The sequence below is a fragment of the Protopterus annectens genome, chromosome 2.part0, assembly GCF_019279795.1.
Source record: "Protopterus annectens isolate FY-2018-M chromosome 2.part0, PAN1.0, whole genome shotgun sequence".
NCBI classification, from domain to species: Eukaryota; Metazoa; Chordata; order Ceratodontiformes; family Protopteridae; genus Protopterus; species Protopterus annectens.
Genome location: NC_056728.1, coordinates 31,989,961 through 32,012,477, shown reverse-complemented (window position 1 = coordinate 32,012,477; position 22,517 = coordinate 31,989,961). Strand labels below are relative to the sequence as shown.

General features: G+C 35.3%; 1 protein-coding gene across 1 annotated transcript in view; it reads left to right on the top strand.

Moving 5' to 3' along the window:
* Positions 1-22,517, top strand: part of UNC80 (unc-80 homolog, NALCN channel complex subunit) — a 5,631,640-nt gene that overhangs the window by 4,990,129 nt on the left and 618,994 nt on the right. Inside the window, exon 56 of the mRNA XM_044060513.1 lies at positions 16,577-16,783. Within this exon, the coding sequence (XP_043916448.1) occupies positions 16,577-16,783 (207 nt within the window). The remainder of the gene's footprint in view (positions 1-16,576; positions 16,784-22,517) is intronic.

Genomic DNA, 22,517 nt, shown 5'->3' with positions numbered 1-22,517 from the left:
ACTGGCTAAGGCTCTTGCCACACCTATAGTGCCTTTTTTAGGCAAAGTTCAAAGGACAAAACCACCACCGTAACAGGTACAAGCATGCAAATTTTGAAGGTAATGCTACTCAGTGCTATAAGTCTAAACCTCAAAATGCACTCTCTCGAGGTACTCCTATGGAGAACTTCAATATCTGTGCAGTAACTGAGACCTGGTTCAAGGCTCCAGAGAGCACCCCTGCAATACCAGGCTATGACTCTTACCACACTTTTTGGCCACCAAACCAGGACCGAAACACTAAAGGTGGAGGAGTGTCCATATTCACCAAGGATATTCACACCACCAGGCTAGTTGCCCAGCACAATGCATCTGAAATTCTCCAGGTGCAACTAACACTAGGTAAGACTGCAATCCAAACTGTAGCTTGCTACAGATCGCCCACCATGCCCCAGGATTCTCACTACACCTTTCTAAACATACTGGAAAATTCAGATACAACCAAACACCCTAATACTGGGTGATTTCAACTAACCTGCCATTAGCTGGGAAAACTACTCGTGTACCAACACCTTTGCCCAACGGTTCTTGGAATTCATAAATTCCAATGCCCTGGATCAACTAATCCATAGTCCCACCAGGGGCTCCAATATCCTAGACCTGGTCATTACCAACATAGGAAATCGATGCTCCACACGTATGGTCACTCCCTCATTGGTCAGGTCTGACCATAAGCTAATCACCCTTAACATCCACATCCCCCCCCCCCCCCCCCGTAAGGAAACCTCCATAAAAAACTTCTCCAAAGCCAACTTCATGTTACTCAAATTCAGAAGTGACAAACTTCATGACACCCATGCAGACAGGAACTGAAAGTTCGACTGCTGAATCCTACACTAAGACATTGTACGAGCACATCCACGCATGCATGAATCGTGCCATCCCAAATAGAACCAAGATGCTGTCCTCCAAAAAAGGAAGCCAATCTGGTGGTCCCCTGCCATAAACAAACTTTACAACAAAAGGAAAGAACTGTTGCAGAAAAAAGGAAAATCACAGGATGCAAAAAACTCCCTTACCAGCCTCAGTAAGAAGCTGAGATCCTTCATAAAATCCTCCAAAGCTAGTTATGAAAATAAAATTGCCAAAGATTCTAAAGACAACCACAAGGAATTCTATAACTATGTCAAGAATCTAAATGGGAATGCTCAGGTCTGCTCTGAGCTACAGCAGAATGGCATTAAATATGCTGATCCCAAGGATATTGCCAATTTCCTGGCTGATCAATTCATTGCCAGCTTCACTCCCCTCTCACCCCCTAAACGGCCCATCTCAATACCAGAAAATTGCCAAATTCTGGTAATAACGGCCACACAGGTAAAAAACGCACTCTCCAAAGCTAAGAATACAGCATCCATGGGACCAGATGACATCTTGGGCTGTGTATTATATGAACTAATGAACTGGTGCCTCACCTAAGTGTCATGTTTAATCATAGCCTCACCTCAGGCTTCATGCCCACTGAGTCGCTCACAGCTACAGTTATCCCACTCCACAAGGGGGATCCACCTTGGATCCCGGGAACTACTGTCCCATCAGTCTGATGAGCCTGATCTGCAAGGCCATGGAATGTATTACCATGGAACTTATAAACAAAGACATTGGCAACCATCAAACACTGGACCCCACACAGTTTGGTTTTGTGAAGGGGGCCGATCTTGTCTCCTGAACCTGATTGACTTCTTCGAATCAGTCTGCAGAGCCATGGATGAGGGTAAGGCAGTCCACACAGCCTATCTGGACCTCCCCAAGACCTTTGACACCATCCCCCATTCTGGAATCATCCCCCATTCTGGAATCATAGATAGACTTACTAAGCTGGGCATTAATCCCTACATCATGCGATGGTTTGCCAACTGGCTTACTGACAGAACCCACATTGTAAAAGTAGCTGACTCCAAATCCAGCTCCAGACAAGTGACAAGTGGAGTACCTCAGAGTTCAGTCCTGGGACTGCTCTTGTTTGGCATCTACTTCTCTGAAGTACAGGCCAACACTAAGGGACTCTAGCTAACAAAGTTCTCAGATGACTGCAAACTGGGAGCCATTATTGAATCCCCAAATGATGTGGATACTCTACAAAAGGGCATTGCAGAAACAGATGCTTGGTGCCAGAGCCATGGGCTCAAGCTCAGTGCCAAGAAATGCATAGTTATCCCCTTTGGGTAAAAACATGTACCCATGAATTACCACATAGGTGGCAGTACACTAAACACTGAAAGTGTGATAAGAGACTTAGGGGCACAGGTGGACAGTGGTCTCACCTTTAATAACCTCATCGCCACAGCAGTCAGGAAATCCTTCTATGTGGCACACGTCATCACTAAGGGATTTTCATCCAGAAAAAAGGAGGTCATTGTCCCACTGTACTCAGCCCTCATTAGACCCATTGTAGAATACAACGCCCCATTTGGTATGTACCTCTCAAGATATCTGCAACAACTGGAAAGGCCACAGAAATACCTCACTAAAAAATCACAGGCCTAAAGCAGATGCCCTACGCTGACCGCCTTAAAAAACTCCAGCAATACTCTGTCGCATATCGTCTACTCAGAGGCGATCTCTGCTTAACATACAAGGCCATGTCAAACCCAGAGCTGGTGGACATGCTACACTTAAAGAAATCCCAATCCCTCAGAGTCACACGCTCCAGGGATCTAAACCTTGTCATCACAATAAACAAAACATGCTGGAGGGATAGGTTCCTGACCCAGAGACTCCCCAAACTCTGGAATAGACTGCCCATACATGTCAAGCAGAACGCTTCTTTGGCCCTCTTCAAAAGGAACCTTGATGATTGGATGGGAGAAAGGAAATTCACCCCGGGGATCACGTCAGTTGCCCTTCCAGACAGAGGTCCAGGGAAGGTAAATAGTGTGGGAAGAAATAGTCAGGGAATTGTTATGGCTAGGCTTGTATAGGCCCTAGGGCTGATAGCCTAGTACCAACCTATGAACCTATGAAAAAGGGATGACTGGGGGCGTGGCTAGGATGTAGACTGGTTGGGAACATCTTTTCCCAGCTCTGCACTCAAAAGATATTTCTGACAGGAATTTTTAAAAACTAGATATTGTAGACAAACCTATTTTGTTGAATTACTTCTACTAATATCACTAGAAGTCCACAGTGCAAAAATTTTGGCTTTAAACATTATTTTTCCTGTCAAAAACAAGAAGGAAGGTATCTGAATCTACTGAAAATTAGGTTTTCTAAGCATACCACACAGGACCAGACGATGAAAAAGGAGATACATTCTTTATTAAATGGTATACAAGACTTGTCAGTGAAATTTGACAAAATGAATACCAAACTGGACACTTTTGAGGAGAGATCTACAAAACAAATACAGCAACTACAAGAAATAATGACGCAACAGAAGTCTCAAATAGCTGACATAGAGAGATCCTTAAATGATACTGAGGGCAGACTCTCAGAACAAGATCTTCAGCTACATTTTTTATCACAACAAAATGCTTCATTACAAAATAAAATAGAGGATCTAGAGAATAGGTCCAGACGAAATAACCTTCGCATCTATGGGCTACCAGAGAAAACAGAGGGAGATAACATGGTGACTTTCCTTACTACCTGGTTACCAGAAGTTTTAAAATTGCCTGAAGCTCTTTCTTATGGAATTGAAAGAGCCCACAGATCCTTAAGAGCTGCTTCATCAACAATCAAATCAAAAAATCACCCGAGATCAATAATAGTAAAGTTTTTTTCATCACAAGACAAGGAACATATTTTAAAAACAGCATGGTCAACTTCTCCAGTTAAATACAAAGACAACATAATCAGATTTGATAATGATTATTCTGCTGGAGTTATAACTGAAAGAAAAGAATGTCTCCCTCTGATAAAGGAATTGAAAAAAAGGCAACTTAAAGTCCACTTGCTGTTCCCTGCAAGAATAAAAATATTTTTTACTGAAGGTCCTAAAACTTTTGACACTCTGCAAGCAACAGTTTCTTATCTTTCAGCTAATAAAACCTTGGATAATGTGGAAGAAATGGATTTCTCCCAATTTGGGGTTAAGCGTCACTTAGAAAAAAAATGAATGGAGCACTGCTGACAAGAAGAAGAAGAAACGATAAAAGACATATGAAAAACACAAACATTATTGTCTTCTATTTGCTCTGTAAGGCAAAAAAGTTCTTTGAAAGCATTCATGCTTTACACATGTCAGTCTTTGAAGCAATATAAATACAAGATAAGCAGGACATTTTATAACTAAAGCAAATAACCCTAAAGAAAGCAAGGTAACATATCTTTCTCTATTACAGTGTAAATACTTACAGTCATGATTTTTCTAACTCTAAATGATATTTAGATAGTTCATTTATAAATTACCTGCCTTTTACTGCTAGTATAGAATATGATGTATTTACACTGACATATTAATGTGGTGTGTTTAAATGAGCATGATTCCTTTTTATATTATTTGCACTAAGCTGCATGAAATATCTAAACTGATGTATTTAATTCACATAATAATATATAAAAACTGATAGTAATAACTGTCAAAAAGTGCCTTGAAAAGTAATTATCTATTCTTTGATGCTAAAAGTGCCTTTTTGACTAACAAACAACTGTTTGGCTTGTATATCTACCCTTCATAGGTTCATAGGTTCATAGGTTCATACTAGGCTATCTGCCCGAGGGCATTTACAAGCCTAGCCCATAGTTTTGTGGCTTACGCCACCCCTTTAGTATGGGGAACTATACCCATTATTTTGCTGTGCCTCTGTTGAGCAGTGACACTGAGGTAATCCCTGGGGTATATCTGCGATCTCCCATCCATTGGTCAAGATTTCTCTTGAACAAGGCCAGCGAGGTGCTCTGCCTCACATATACCGGGATTTTATTCCACAGCATAGGGAGTCTTTGGGTGATGAATGTTAATGTTAAGAAAACTAATAGAAGTTTAATGAGCTGGTGTTCAGTTTAAAAAAGCCCTAAAAACTTAACTTACTTTGTTTTTGTCTTCCCGCCATGGTCACGAGCTGGGAACTCTTATTTTACCACCCCTGAATGAAGGTTCTTCAGTTAGAATCCATTACAGTGTGTTAAACCTTCTAACAGCACAAAATGAAAGTAAACAGTCATGAGTGATGTCAGCACTAAAACAAGACAGTATGGGTGTGGTGTCAGCTCCTAAGCTACTTAAAGTAACCAGCACACTATTTATGAGATGGCAAAGTGCTTTTACAGTTTAACAAATATTAAAAGTACACTGAAGTACCTAATGAATTTAGAAGGTATCAACACATACATGACGTTTTATTATATTGTAATATTTGTTATTCATTTTGAATTGTACACATACACAGCACACAAAGCTTAAAAAGAAGTATATCACTTGGAAGAAACTGTATGAATAGTTAACACATACAGACTTTACTACAATCATTTCTGATAAGATCACCCACATAAATTACTATAATTTAACTTAATTTTATAAAAATTTAATATATTTAAGTCCTTGACTGGAACTATATAACATATTTGTAAACACACTGCAGCTAGTGTACTCAACCTTAAGGATAGTAAGTCAATTAAGGTTCATGAATGTAGCTATGTGTTATTAGGCATTTTAAGGGTAAAAAGGAGTTGCTGTTTAATTATCAAGATACTCTGTAAATATTAAATTGTTCAAGTAGCACAATCATTAAGCAGTAATGAGCAAGAAAAAATCTCAGACTTGCTTATGATATTGTTATATATATATATAGGAAAGAACTGCTGAATTATAAGTATGCTTTTATTAAAGGCAAGTTATACTAATATTGAACATCTTCACTGAAAATGAATGGTTGTGTAGAGACACAGTAACTCCCATTATATAACCAAGGCTAAAGAGATTGTCTTGTATGTCTAAATTGATCAGCCTTGAACCTTAGATTGCAAATAGACATGCAGTGTACTTTTACTTATAATACTGAATATATATTATATAACATCACAAATGCTAAAGCCATTGTCAGCTACATCTCATATCAATCAGCATTAAAATATGAATTGAATAGCATAGGCATTTACTAACATATTGCTGTTGGTACCTGATATGCATATAAGTAACAGGTCTAATTTCTGTCTATGAAAGTAAATACCAGGCTGTGTGCATTTGTTAATTATGAAACAAGAGCGTGCTATCTATTCTTTTTAATATCCTATAGGTATGTACTTGTTAGAGACACACACATGCTGCAAAGCTGCTAGTTATTGCATATTCATTGGTATATTTCTGACTGCAGTGTTGTAAATATATGGTGTGGACCACTTGAGTTGAGAATATGTCTCTATATTGGGCATGTTCTCTGTTTGAACGTTGTATATTATCTATAATATGATATTGAGTACCCTCACTAAATTCAAAGAAGCCACAATAGAAACAAATATTTATTAAAAATGGAGAATAGAAGGATGAAGAAAAAAATGAAGGAAAATGGTTGATGGTCATATAAGGTTATCTTTTCCTGTGTATGTAGAAGAGTTGACCAGTAATAAGTACCAAACAATTGTGTTATAGCATATTTAAAGCCTACTTTGCTTCTCATATTTTCCAACCTTACAGTTATAACACTGCAGATAAATCCTGTAATATCATAAGGAGTATGAGTTGCTATTTGACATATGACATATGTGGTACATTAGCGATGAAATATGCCAGTGGCACTAATAAATATATAGGAATTGCTAAGAAATATAGTCTTAAACTATATAATACCAATGCCAAAAACAAATTAGTAGCATTCATACCACTAAAATATGACTTTTTGAATTATAAGATTACTGATAAATGACAATACAAATGTAACGTTATATTCATTGTTACGGATACTTTCTGATTTAATCAACTTGTGGCATGGTTAACTGGTGCATATAATGCTTAACATTTTTTTTTATGTATGTATACATATATGTGTGTATGTATATATGTGTGTATATGTATATGTGTGTGTATGTATGTATATGTATATATATGTATATATATGTGTGTATATATATATATATATATATATATATATATATATATATATATATATAGGTAGACCATTACAATAAATTTGATACCTATGAATGGCACTCACACTATAAGGGAGATAGACAGCAAGCATATTATTTTTAAGATGCATAACCGTTATTGCTACATAAAAGATATATTAAAATAAAAGATTTTCCTTTACAATTTAAACAAAACCAAATAGTTAAGTATTAATTGCCTTAGTGTTTTATAAAATATTAAAAATAGATAAAGACTGTATTTAAGTAATCTGTAAAGACAAATACATGTATACTTAAAAGATAGTGCGGCCGATAGTATCTGGCCAGTCATGGATAACGGAGAATGCCTCACAATATGTGCAGCTTAAGTTATCCCCGTTGATAGAAATAATACCTACAATATTAAAAAATTCGTTTAAACTGTTGGAAGATCTTGAAAATTCCCCTTGGCTTGAAAAAATAAATCCTGATACCCTAATGGTTACCTTGGATATAAAGAACTTGTTTACGAGTATACCTAATGAGTTTGGGGTCGAGGCTGTTAGGAGTTGTTTAAATGAATACAATATGGTTAATCAAAATGAGCAATTCATTATTTGTACTTTATTAGAGTTGATACTTAATAATAACATCTTTATGTATCAAGATAAAATTTATAGACAAACATGGGGGGTAGCCATGGGCACCCCCTGTGCAAATGTCTATGCTAATATAGCAGCATATCAATGGGAGAGGACTCATATTCTCAACAATGAAAGCTTTATTGCCAATGCCATTTACTATAGGAGATTTGTAGATGACATCCTCCTTTTTTGGAATGGCAATGTGAAATCTTTACATGATTTTGTTGAATATATGGAATCAAACACTTCCTTCCTTAGATTTACATATGAAGTTTCATCAGTTACGGTCAACTATCTTGATGTAACTATAACAAAAAATATTCTGAATAGATTTACCACATCCCTATTCAGAAAACCGTGTTGGAAAAATGGCATACTACATCATGAGAGTATGCACCCACGACACATTTTTCCTAACATTGTGAAAAATCAGATGGCTAGAATAACCAAGCTGTGTAATAATATTGAAGACAGAGAACAACTTTTGAATTTTCAAACCAAGTATTTTATGAATAGGGGTTATCCAACCCATTTGCTGACAAGCCCTAAGGATAGAAATAATTTGGCTCATAACACTTGCCATAGGCAAGGTCCATATAGTTATTATAACAAACAGAATATAGGTAAAGTGCAATATGACATCAAATTCACCAATGATGTCAAGTATATAAAAGAGATCGTATATAAAAATTGGAAATTGCTTAGTATGAATAAAGAATTGAAGAATGTGGTGGATGAATACCCTAACTTCAGATATAGTAATTGTCCAAATCTGAAAAGACTACTATGTAAAGAAAAAGTACTACACATACCATTAGATATTAGGACCAAATTTAGGCAAGGAACATTCCCCTGTAAGAAATGTTGTATCTGCAAATACATCACTGATGAACAGCCATATGAAAATTTAGAAATTGGCTTTAGGTTTACACCGAATTTTTATGCCACATGTGATACTACAAACATAATTTATCTTGCCACATGTGAGAATTGTGAAGTATACTATGTGGGTATGACAACGCGTAGGCTCAGAGATCGAGCCTACAACCACATATATGATATACGGAAAATGAATGTAAACAATGTTTTAGCCAGGCATTGTCAATCTTTTCCATCTCATATGTTCAAATTCAGGGTTTTGCAGATATTACATCCTAACAGAAAAGAAGGCAACATATTAGGTACCTTAGAGCCTTATGAATTGAAATGGATACTAACACTTAGAGCACATATAGAGCCAGGTTTAAATACAGCCCTTAGTATTAGACCGGCGCTGTTATGAAAGACTATGCTATGTTGGTTAGATCTGTTGTTAATCATAGTATCATGTTAAGACAATCTAATGGTTCATAAAATGGGGGTTTTTGGAGATATATGTGTATTTTATACTATTTTTATCCATTACAAATTTATATGATGGTCTAATCACAAATAGTGATAAAGCTTTTTTACTTTCTTCCCTTTTTCTTTCACTTTATATCTTCCCTTTTTTCCTTCATTTTCTTTCTTTTTCCCCTTTTTTCCCTCACTTCCTTATTTCCACCTTTCCTGTCTATTTTCCTACCCCCTTCATTCAGTTCTTTTCTTTTTCCTCCCACTCTTCCCCTTCCCCTCCCCCTCCTCCTCCCTCCCCTTCCCCTCCCCCCCTTCCCCCCCTCCCTCTTTCCACTTTCCATTCTTCTGGGTTTTTCTCACGTCTGGCTGTTCATTCTTGTATTTTGTCCTTTTCACTCTTATTTTATATATTTTTAGTTTATATATCTGACCTAGTTTGATACATTATATGATGTGTTTAATTGATAATATTTGTTTTATACATTAATGGTCATCAAACCACTTATAGGATGAACTGTTATACAGATTCTATGAAATTATAAATATAATACATCATATCCATTAAAGATAAATATAAGGATTGCCATAGATAGGAATAAATAGGAATTATAAATTTGCATACTTTAGGGCTGTATTAAGTTTCATGTTTATATAGTTTTTTGATAAACTGAATGAAATGCATTTTTATATATTTGTTATATTTTAATATACTTTTTAGATTATTTACTATAGTAGTGGTAAGATTTTAAAAGTTGTATTAGATTCTAAGCGAAATATCCTTATGAACTGCGGCTTTAAGCATTAATGAAATTAAGTGATCTCTAGTTGATTAATTATTTTTAGCCGCCAAAAATGTTGCTAATCAGGGTGTACGCCACAACTATATAAGATCAACACCTATTCTTAAATTTTGTAACCTGAGGAAGCGCACTTGTTGGGTGCGTGAAAGCGCTTGTTTCATTTTAAAAATAAAATCCTTTGCTGCTAATTCATCGTGGAGGCTTCAGTGATTTGTTGAATAATACTTAAAAGATATATAAGATACTTTTCATTATAAAACTACCATATGGCGGGGCTGGGGGCGGATGCTGAAATGCAGACTTAGAGATTGCTTGAATGATTAGATCATTCAAGGATGAGATGTTTTTTCTCATGGAGGGGTTTGGTGGTTGTTTATCTTATATTGTTCTCAGTTATGATCTTGTAATTTACTTTTATTGGGTGTCTGTAATCTATTGTAATACTGTTGGAAGAAGAAAGAACAAGTCATTCTCTTCATGTACACACATCTACACATTGTTACGAGCATATGAATATGGATAAAAGCAAAGCTAATATAAATCCAATTGCAAAATGTATATCTCTTAATGTAAATGGTTTAAATAATAGTTGCAAAAGGGGAAGTCTTTATAGATATCTAAAGCTATGTGAAGCGCAGCTAGTATTTTTACAGGAAACACACCTTACACAGGAAGACATAAATAAAATAAACAATAAAAATTATACAATACTAGTAAGTTCCACCTATAATCAGAAGCGAAGGGGAGTAGCAATTTTGTGGAAAAACACTACTTTAATGCCTAAAATCATAAACACGTTCCATGACAACTCAGGAATGTTTTGTCTAGTGACAATATTTATCAATGAAATGATATATACATTAGTGAATATTTATTGGATACCAGGACTAGGTGTCAGAGTGGCCAAACAACACTTAGAAGACATTGTACAATATACCAAAGGCAATTTAGTCATAGCTGGAGATTTCAATTGCATTATAAAAGAAGCTGACACAAATACTAAAACTACACATAAGAGATCACCTTTAACAAAGTTGTTATCTGAGTTTGTTGAAACTTTTAATATAGTTGACATAAATGAGTATGCTATCCCAGATTCACTATTCTTTACACATTTTTCCCATAGGCATAATACATACTCTAGAATAGATAGAGTGTACATAGCAAAGGATTTAACCTCTAAATTAAATAAAGTCAAGACAATTTCATGTCCATTTTTGGACCATAACACCATAACGTTTGAGATAGACTTATGTTTCAAGAGAAGGATATCAGTAGATTTTAAGGAATTTTATATTAAAGAGACACTAACATTCCTAGATATCAATCTTACAAAAGATGTATCTGAAATATATATATGGGATGCATTGAAAGCATACCTATATGGAAGAGCGGTGGGATGGTATAAAAATAAACAAAAACAGTGGAATAAGGAATTAATGGAATTACAGTCAAAAGTAGATCATTTAAAGCTTGATATTCAAAATGGAAACACCAACTTAATAAAAGAACTAGAAGATACTAATAAAAAATACTCAGAGATGCTACACCACAAAACAATGATCAACTTAGAAAAAATTAAACTATGTTACTATTCAATGAACCGTAAAAAACAACGAAGAATAGCAAATAGGACTAAAAAGATTATTAAAACAAATCAAATCAAGGAAATACATAATATAGAAACCAAAAAGAAAGTATCTGATTTAGAAGGAATACTAGAAGCTTTTAGGCTATTTTTTCATAAACTTAATAATCAAAATGAGAAAACAAAAACACATTCAGTATTGAAAGCTTTTCTCAAAAACAATGTTAAAGTTAGGTTATTAGAGGAGCAGGTACAACTAATAGATAAACAAATAACAATGACAAGAACTTAAAGCTGAAGTAAATAAGCTAAAATTAAATAAAGCTCCAGGTATAGATAATATCACCCCAGAAAGGTTTAAATTACTGTCAAATGAGGCTTTGCTGTTGTTATTGAATGTCTTTACATCAGTTAAAAATGGTAAAGACATTCCTCCTTCTTGGAAGTACACATTAATATCACCAATTCTGAAACAAAATAAAGATCCCAGTGAATGTTCATCATACAGACCCATTTCACTTCTTAATATAGATTATAAAATTTTTATGGCAATACATGCTGCTTGAATAAAACAATTACTACCACTTTTGATAGAGGAGGATCAAACAGGTTTTATAAAAGATAGGAACACTTATGACAACATTAAAAGAATTATTTCCTTAATTGATTATATAAATCTCACAAAAAACAAAATGAATGTTATTAGCTTAGACATAAATAGCACATTTGATTCAGTGAACTGGGATTATCTGTGGTTAGTTTTAGAAGAATATGGCTTCTCAAACAACTTCACTTTGTTAATAAAATCATTATATGAAAAATCATTGGCTTATATAAAACTGGGATCTTGTCTGTCTAAATCTATTAAAATAACTAAGGGCACAAAACAAGGCTGCCCTCTTTCTCCGCCCTTAGCAAATAATATACGTATGGATAAAAATATTGAAGGAATACAACTAGACAACAGCCTAGAGCTTAAAATTCAACTTTTTGCTGATGATATTTTAATTACCTTAAAAAATAATAATAGCAGTTTAAAAGCATTATGGGACTCAATTCAAAACTTTCAAAACTTTTCAAGTCTTAAATTTAATGAGAACAAAACAAATGTATTGCTTATAAATACTAATAAAAAAGATCTAAATAAAAATACCATAAATATATCTCTACCGATAATATAATTAAATACTTGGGAATTATAATAACTAACAACCTAGATACTACAATTGAAACAAATTATAAAGAGACCTTAAATAATATTAAAAATCTAATACAAAGATGGAATAAATTCTTCTTTTCAATGGAAGAAAGGCTTTATATAATTAAAATGATCATATTTCCAAAAATTATTTATGTCATACAAGCTTGTTCTTTGCCACCAGCTAAATCGCACCTAAAACAATTAAATGATTTAATGGTAAGATTCCTATGGTATCCAAAAAAAAAACAAGGATAGCTATGAAGTATCATCTAGATGATTGGGATATAGGTGGCATAGGTTTACCAGACATAGAAATATATTTGCATTCATCCATTATTAAAACAATATCATTATGGCTAAATACAAAATATACATCAAAATGGAAGCTAGTTCATGAAAGAATCTGGTTAAAATCAGGATTTGTAGTAGCAAATAAGTATACAGATTTCGTACCAAACAATTTTCTATGGCTGATGAAGGAATATATGATGATAGATAAGAATAAAAATATAAGTTCCAAATACATTACTTATACATTAAAAATTTTCCAAAATCTTATTAATAGCAATCCTGATATTAAAGCATGGTCATTTCTTTTATATCCAGTAGCGTACACACAAGGTAATATAATAACATTTAATATGGAAGTAGTCAACATGCTTAAAGAAAAGGGATTAATATATTGGCATCAATTGCTAAACTCTGGAAAACCTCTGACAATAGACCAGATTAAACAGAAATTAAATATGGAAGATAGTTTGTGGTTACATGTACAAGAATTAAGACAGTATATATTAAGCAAACTAGAAACAATGCAACCATCAATAAGACAAAATGTTCCTAACCTTATAGAACATATAATATTACTAACGAATCAACCCATTACTGGAAAGGGATACTTATCATCTATTTATAAAACAAACAATAAAATAAAAATGCATAATAATGACAAAATATGGAATTAGTATAGATCAGTTAATGGACATGTGCCAAATGACAGAGATAAAAAACTAATTCTTCTCTCTCCAAAGCAGACATCACTTTCAATACATTGGAGACTTTTTACATGGCAATTCATACACAGATCTTATGTAACCCCTCATAAAATGGAACTTATGTTTAAGAAAAATATCGGCTGCTGGAGATGTGATTTATCAATAAAAGCAGACTGGCAACATATGTTCTACGAATGCCATTTGATTAAACCATATTGGGATAAGATAAATTATTTTCTGCAAATGGTATTCAATGATAAATTCCAGATTTCCAAATCTATTATTTTGTTTAATGCACCTGTACCCGACTGTATGCCAAGAACAAAATATGTAATCTTATGGACTCTCCTAGCTATTGCAAGGAAGAACATTACATCAAACTGGAAATCCAAAGCTTCTCCAACTTTTAAGCAATTCATGAATATGGTGTCAGCAGTATCGCAATTGGAAATGAACACTATTAAAGGAAGAACTGAAAGAACTACATCATTATACGTAGCATGGCAAAAAGTAACTGAAATACTGGAGAATAATGACTGCAGCAGATTATAATCAGGAAACAATTGTTTAGAAAGTCAATTATATGTCAACAGTAGACACCCTTGTAAATACTTTATTTTGGTTTTAATGTTTGATGAGGTTTTAGCCTACCTTTTTAAATAATTTGTAAATACTTAATTGTCATAAATAACCTGCATTCATGTTTTCTTGTTTTTGGAAATGAATAAAAATATTTACAAAAAAAAAAGAAAAAGGGATGACTAACAACATGGAATGTTAATGATTTAAACAATGCAAATAAGAAAAATATGGTTATCAGATACTTGAACCTGGAACCATAGGCAGTTGCATTTCAAGAAATGCACTTGGAATAAAATTAACATTTCAGTATATGTTTTAATGAGCAATGTCTGGCAGCCCAGAAGATGAGCTGTTAATAAGTTGCTTCCTGTTCTTCAGAGTTCGATTCCTTTAGCCAGCGTTTGCTTTTGTGTGTCTGAGTACATCACTTAGCCAGACAATGTTCTAGTGTTAAATGGGCAATTGGACTAAGCTCCATGGTGGTCCACTAGAATATACGTGTGAGTCTTTGAACATGATGCATTAATAAAAGTGTACTGGGTGTGGGGAGTTGTATCTTAGTTTGCAGGAGACAGAGGAAAAGGTGTGATGATACTAATTTCATGAAAATACTCATTTCTTCAGAAGGTATTATAACAAATGTTATTAGATGCTATGTAAAGATAAAAAGCTACTTAGATACAACATTAATAGCATTTAGTGTCTGTATCCCATTGTGGACCATGCAAGTAGAATTTTAAAAGATTATGGGGGAAATGATTTCATTTGAAGAAGGAGCTGCAGTTCACATGGAAGATTGGAATGCAGTAAATAGTACAGCAGAGAATGAAATATGTCTCAAGAATGTGGAGGTATGTAGCAATATACTTAAAGGCAGTGTTACATATCTTACAATCTGACATTAAATTGCTTAGAGAACAATATACATATTATTCAAGGTAAGTATGCAGACTAAGCTGGTTTAAGTCAGAGGGACTGACTTTGTAATGTACATGCTGTCATATATGACCAAGGGTGGACGTCCTTATGCTATTTATGGCAAAAAAATATGCTTTTTTGTTAATATCTCACATGGATTTTGGATCATAGATTTGAGGTTCGCTGTACTTGTAAGGGGCAGGTTATGCACAAGAGCAACAAAACCCATCTTAGCTAAGGAGTTCTGCATACCAATTCCTTTAAAAAGAAAATTTCTGGGGGCAGGCGTTAACTGAAACACATTTAAAAACTGTCAGAACAAAGATGATTCAGTGAGCTACATTTTTGATGATTACCTCGTGTGTGCACCTTCTGTGTGAAAAGGATCTTGCTGGTAGTTACATACAGACTATTTATTTATTGCCTTCCTCCACTGTCTTCCATTGACTCAGGCACCCCACCTATTACTGTGCAGTTCAGTTGTTCTCATTTCAGTGAACAAGAGTGTGACTTGTGAGTGTCAAGTTCTCCATTGCACAGGTGGTCTGAGGCTATTTTGTTTATTTCATAGCTTTTTCCCAATGTTCTCACCTCATGGAGATGTGCACAATGACTCCAACTCATCTTTCCATCTTGACTTTAATCAAGGACCTTTGTAATATTATAAGACACTTGCACCTCTGCTGCTAGTGCCTTATCTACCACTGCAGTTCCTCTGGTCTCACCAAAATCTGACAAATAGAAGACATTTATTCCTTCAGCTAGTCATAAAGAAAGGAGAAGTGGTACTGCCACTGTTTTCTTCAATGCTGAAGGTAGCCATCTGGCATGCAAGTCACTAATTTATCTAAGTTTACCAGAGTCGCACACAGGTGACCAATACCAGTTTTCTGCCTTGCATGAAGAAAACCTGCTGAATGTCTGTTTGTTAATTCTCTTCCACCTATTTACTTATCAAAACTTTATATGTGTACGTGTGTGTGTGTGTGTGTGTGTGTGTGTGTGTATGTATATATATATATATATATATATATATATATATATGTATATATATATATATATATATATGTATATATATATATATATATATATATGTATATATGTATATATATATATGTATATATATATATATGTATGTATATATATATATATATATATATATATATATATATATATATATATATATATATATATATACACATATACACACACACACACACACTATTTTTACATAACTATATACTTGCACATGTTTTATACTTGTATTAAAATACCCTTGAAAGAACAAGTGAGGGCACTGAAATATCTGTAATGAATTCCTGTTATTGCTTCATGTTATTCACAGGCAGTATTGATTTTTATCAATAATATATCAGTAATCCAAACATTCCATGAAATTTGCATTTACAATTACAAGGATATAGATTAATATTGTTAAATGTAATACTGTCTAGCTGTTGTGCTTAACTGTGGCTTTCATTTCTCTTTAGATAGCCCCAGACTGGAGCAGCCAGAGGTATTCTTGCTGCTACAGACTGTTATAAACATCCTGCTACCTCCACGAATAATAAGTACTTCAAGAAGCAAAAACTTCATGCTGGAGAGCTCCCCTGCACACTGCTCAACTCCTGGTGATGCTGGGAAGGATCTGCGCAGAGAAGGACTGGCAGAGACGACAAGTCAAGCAGCTTATTTAGGTAAACAAAGTCATATAGACTAGATAAATTTGACAATGGAAACAGAATGGCTATTTAACATTCATTTGCAGACTCATATTAGTAGTGCCATCTGGACATTTTTATCCATATCTCCCTCCAGTACAGCTCTTTTGAGTGTGTGTACCTTTAACTCCCAGTGGGTGTGGCTTGAGCCTTTCAGAAATGAAGTTATCACTTTACATTTCTAATAAATACTCATTGACAGACATCAAATATTAATCAGACATCAAATATTAATACAGTTGTGTTTGCCATCATGTATGCTTCAAGATTAAATATTCTAATATCTTGTATGTAGCATGTTTTTGGAATTATTAATGTTAATGTGAACAAGCAATAATTGACGCCTAGAGGCACTGTAGGAGGTAACTGCAGAAATGCCTGGAGGCACACTTGAGTGTAATGAGTTCATGTTTATGTACAGTTCAGGTGCTTTCTTCTGTGCTCATTTGCCTACTTCCATTTTATCATTGGCCTTTCTATTGCAGGTAATCCAGAGTTGTCATCTTTGATTTCTCTCACACTGCTGTTTTTTTTTAGTTTTCGTATCAAGGCATCCATACCTTCTTGTTTCATCCCAATGTTTCCTGCTTACAGATATTTAATTCCTAGCATCGGCTGTCTTTGTTTACATTTTGACAAGTTTCTCCTTCTAGTGGTATATTCTAGTCAGTTCTTGCCTTTGAAAGTGTCAGACCAGAGAAGCTGTGGGTTCTGATCCTACACCAGGTGTTTGCATTAATTTTTCAGTGCTGACACTCCTGTGCAGCATGGAGTGGGGTGCTGCACTCTTGAGTATGCCATCCGAGGTTCCATCTGTTTCAGGTATTTGTAAAAGATCCCATGACATTTATTGAAAGAGTAGGAGAATTTTCACAATGGTATGGCTAAATTTTCCTTAATCAGTGTGAGTATCAACTGAAAATAGGCCATAGGCACAGTGGTATTATCCCATTCCACTAAATCATATACATATATATATATATATATATATATATATATATATATATATATATATATATATTTACATAAATAAGCAAACAAATAAATAAATACAATATGCTTGGAATGTAGATTAATTAGCGTCAGCTTTGTAGGGTGCCTTGAATGCCTCTGAGACCAGCCCCATTTCCCCTTGGTCAGATGAAGTTTTTGTCTTCTTGGGAAAGGAAACAATGAGTGAGAAGGTCAATGAAAAATCAATCAGTAAAAACAAAATGAAAACTCCAGCAAAGCTAATACTTCCACTGAGTGACCTCCCAAACCTCTTGTATCAGAGGCACATGGGATATATGCAAATGATCCTTATGAACATCAGGTGTTTCAGCTAATTGTCAATTCTGAATACCCATGACTTGTTTCGTCGTTTTAATGGACAATTTCAGGCCAATAAAGCCAAACTCCACTAGCTGTGAATATGCATATTTCAGCATTGTTATGACCTCGTCAGCACAAGCAGAGTGTTTGACTAAGTATTAGAAACACAGGGCTGTTATACCCAGCTGATGACCATTGTCATTAGGGTCACTGCAAAAATATCCCAAACAACAAACTAAAACAATGATGCAAATGCATTAATTCTTATGCATCATTGCATTTTGTTTTCCATTTTCCTAGGTTTGTTTTGATTATTTTAATTTGATTGGTTCACTTGTTTCATCCACATATTAGGCTGATTGTGTCTACCTCCCATCCTATTATTTATGCCTTCCTTTCACAGCTGCTGCTGTTGTTCTTGACCTTTGCTTCCCTATTTTTGCAGCCATCTTCCAAGTAGCCCTGGGACACAAAACACATAGATGCATTCATCCCTTCTGTGATTCTCTAAAACCTCTTGATTCCTCCAGCATCTGCGTTTTGCTTGGAGGATGTTTGTGCAACCCCCTACAAACCACCTGCTGTTTGTCACCCCCCCTTGCTTCTTGGCCCATGCTTTCTCTGTGGCTCCATGGCCTGGCTAGTTATGCCAGTGCTCTTTTTCAGCCCTCGCTTGTAAGTCCTCAGTACAGATCCCCTCTTGCAGGTGTCCTGCTCTTTGAAAGCCACTTACTGACTGTTGTAGATCCTATTTTCTCACTGTAAGCCTTGCCTGGATCCATTCTGTTTGGACACTAGGAAAATTCTTGAATAAAACCCTATGATCCTTTTAGATAACCTAGGCAATGGTGAGACGGAGCAGATGGATAAATCCCTAGGTTTAGAGGAAGTGAGTACTGCTACCACTTGTATATGCTCTTGATAATTTCCAGCACCGATGAGTCTGCTGCAGTCTGATTCCCGAGGGAAAGATAGAGAAAAAGTGTAGAGGATGGCCAGGGTGGGGAAAGGAGGGGTATGAGATGGGAAGTAATAAACAATACCGTCTGTATAGTGGGGCATTAAGAATTTGCATCTTGAAATTCTCAGGTGTATTCTGAGATTTAAGCCGTACATTCCTACTCATAACTTACTTAGTTGCAGCTGCTTGAGATAATGTATCAGTAGCATCATATAGACATTTTAAAGAATGCTTAATGATCTGGGTTGCAAAAGATATATTGATCAGGGATGATTTAATATCTGAAGAAGGTAAGTCAAAAGGTAGGTATCCTGGATAGCTGTTCTAGATTTGTTTTTGTTTTTATTTAAAAATTCCAGAGTTGAAAATGCTCACCTTTTAATCTCTTTTTCCTCTGATTCCTCTTCTGTATTTTTTAAATAACTCTGTGGGTGAAAGATGGTATCACGACATACCTATTCACAGAAACTTCTGTCTTTCTGCAGCTCTAAAGTTATTCACAAAGTTTTTTGCAGATTGCAAGGCATTTTTCCATATGTAGACAGTTGCAGTTTCTGCAGATGCTTATCAAGACTGTCAGTCTCTGCTGTTTGTCAAAAATCTGTTTTGAACCCTAGGTTTTCATTTAAATCTGGACAAATCTTCTGTCATTCCTTCTCAAAGAATTACATTTCTAGATTACCTGCTAGGCACATCCTTAATGGCTTATTTTCCTTCAGAAAAGACAATTTTATATCATTCTTGCTTCCTACAGTTTTCGTAACCAGTGATTACTGCAAGGGAATATCTCACGATTCTGGGATACATGGCTTCAAGGATCCTGTAGATTCCTTTGGCCAGATTGCATATGAGGAAAAATCCAATGGTTTCCCAAATCATTATAGACCAACACCCTCTTCCTTTTCAAATCCCAGTGCTTCCCTTAATCAGGAAGGAGCTATTTTGTTGGGCAGACTAAAATTTACTGAATCCATGTCCCATAATCTCCCTTCCAGCCCTGTTAAATCTGGAAACATGGATGCTTCAGACTTTGTATAGGGAGTTGTATCAAAGGGAATGAAAATGTAAGGTCTATGGGACCATCGTTTCAGGAAAAACACAAGTGTCAAAGAAATGATGACTTTGATAAATGTATTGGAGCCCTTGAACCATTTGTAAACCTCAGGACCTCTTCTGGTAGTCACAGACAGCACCACTGCAGTGTGATATATAAACAGAGAAAAGGGAACCAGGTCCTACTCACTATTCAGACTAATCATAATAGACCAAAAAAATACAGCTCAGCACAGTCTTTCTGTTCAAGCTATTTATATTCTGTCAGAGCAGAATACTGTGGTAGACACACATCTAGGATAAGCCCCCAAGAGTGGAAGTTACATCCCGTGGTCTTCCAGGAGATAATCCGCCTAAGGGGAATCCCCAAAATATATCTGTTTGCCTCCATTCAAAATAGACAGCTGAATAAGTTCTACTACAGGCCTGGAAGACAGATGCCTTTTCCTTCCCATAGATGGGAATGTTCCTATATGCTTTCTTTGCTTTCCTCTGAGAATCAGAATTCTTCCGGCTAGACAGATATTTCAGTTACAGCCTTCATTGGTGAACCAGACCGTCTTCATTTTTCATAGGGGACTGAGTATCCATGAGAACTAACCCTTCTTTTTGCCAAATGTAATTTCAACATTTACTTCAGACAAATAACAATTAAGCGGGAAGCTTTCCAAAACAACCAAACCAAGAAAAAATGGAATGCAAAGCCCGGAGAGCAGTATCCAAAGCCAGGAACATGCAACTACGAATTCACGGTTTATTGTTAAAAACAACACACTGTCATTAACGCTTTTACAAAAAACAATTGCGTTTTCGTCCTCCACACTTTACTTCAGACAAATGCATTCATCTCTGCATTCTTTCCAGAACCTAAAAACGGGAGAGAAGACGTCTGGTGTGACTGCACCCTGAGAGACCACTTTTCCTGGTTTAATTTCTCCAAGTCTTTTGGGTTTCTAATACCATGACGGGAATGGACCCCATTCCTAAGTCGAAGTGTGATTAGAGTTTATGAAATCAGTATTGTTGCAATTTTTGATGTTGGCCAGAAGTGCTCTTCGTAGTAGCCGCAGTATGCCCAGAACTAAGTATGACTGTAAATTATTTTTTATAAGACCCATTGTTCCTACTACTATTGGAACTGTCAGGGTATTTTTCTTCCACACTACACTCATTTCTCCCTGTAAATCTTGGTATTTTATGACTTTGTGTCTCTATGTATGTAAGATATTGTAGTCACTAGGTGTAGCAATTTCAGTCATTAATGCTACTTTTGTCTTCTTTTCATGGACTCCTATATCTTTTTTCTCGCATCTGTTTTTTGAAATGTTGGTAATGGGTGATCCCATGTGATGTAAACATAATTTTCTATAATACTTTGTGGCTCATTTTCCATGCTTCTCAGCTACTTTAGTATTATACTGTTTTTTTCCCAGTGCAGCAGTCTTGCCTCATTATTATGCCTTTCAGTATTCACTCCTTCTGCCATTAGTATATCACACCCAGCAACAAGATGCACAACTGTTTCCAGTTCTGTTTTACAAAACCTGTATGTGTCTGTTTCTCCCACATGTTCAATTGACTTTGTAACCTGTGTACATAGTCCACTATCCTGAGCCACTAATATTAACCTTTCTTCGTTTGGTTTAAATTCACCTCTCCTTAACCATTCTTGTGTTCGATCCTGATTGACATGAGGGTGTTCCAAGAGTGTTCTGTACTTAACTGTATTTAAGCATTTTCCACATTTCTTGCCTTCTCATTTGATCATCCACCTTATGTCCTTTCTTTTGTTTTTTGGCACATTCAGTTGCTGCCTGATTTTTATCTACTTCTCACTTGATTTCCATTATCACTTGACACCAATATTCTTTTGCTAAGCTAAGCAGGGAAGTTGTATTAGACGACTTCTCCTCATGTTTTAAAACTTTCACTATGTTTGGATCTTATGAAGTCAGCAGATATGTATGCAGTCCTGTGATTGCAGATCTATACATGTAATCAGTTTTGAGGAGACCCATACCTCCTTCAAAATGGGGAATATATAATTTTGGTATATACTGATTTTTATAAATTATTTAATAAGCATGAAGCATTTTTTCTTCTTTTCCTGTCCAACTGATCCAGTACTTTTTGGGCCAGTCAGTCAGTGCCAAACTGTAAGTTAGGACAGGAAGAGCAAATTGGTTTACAGCTTGGACATTGTTCCTGTCAGTCTGGGCCTAGGGGTTTTCCAGTTAGGAGATTTTCTTAATTTTGTTTAAATTTCTCTGGCTGTTACTTCATCATATTTCATATCCTGTACATTTAAACTTATTCTTTTTTTACTACTTCTATCCATCCAACATCTTTGTTATGTTCCACATGATTATCATAGATATTTCT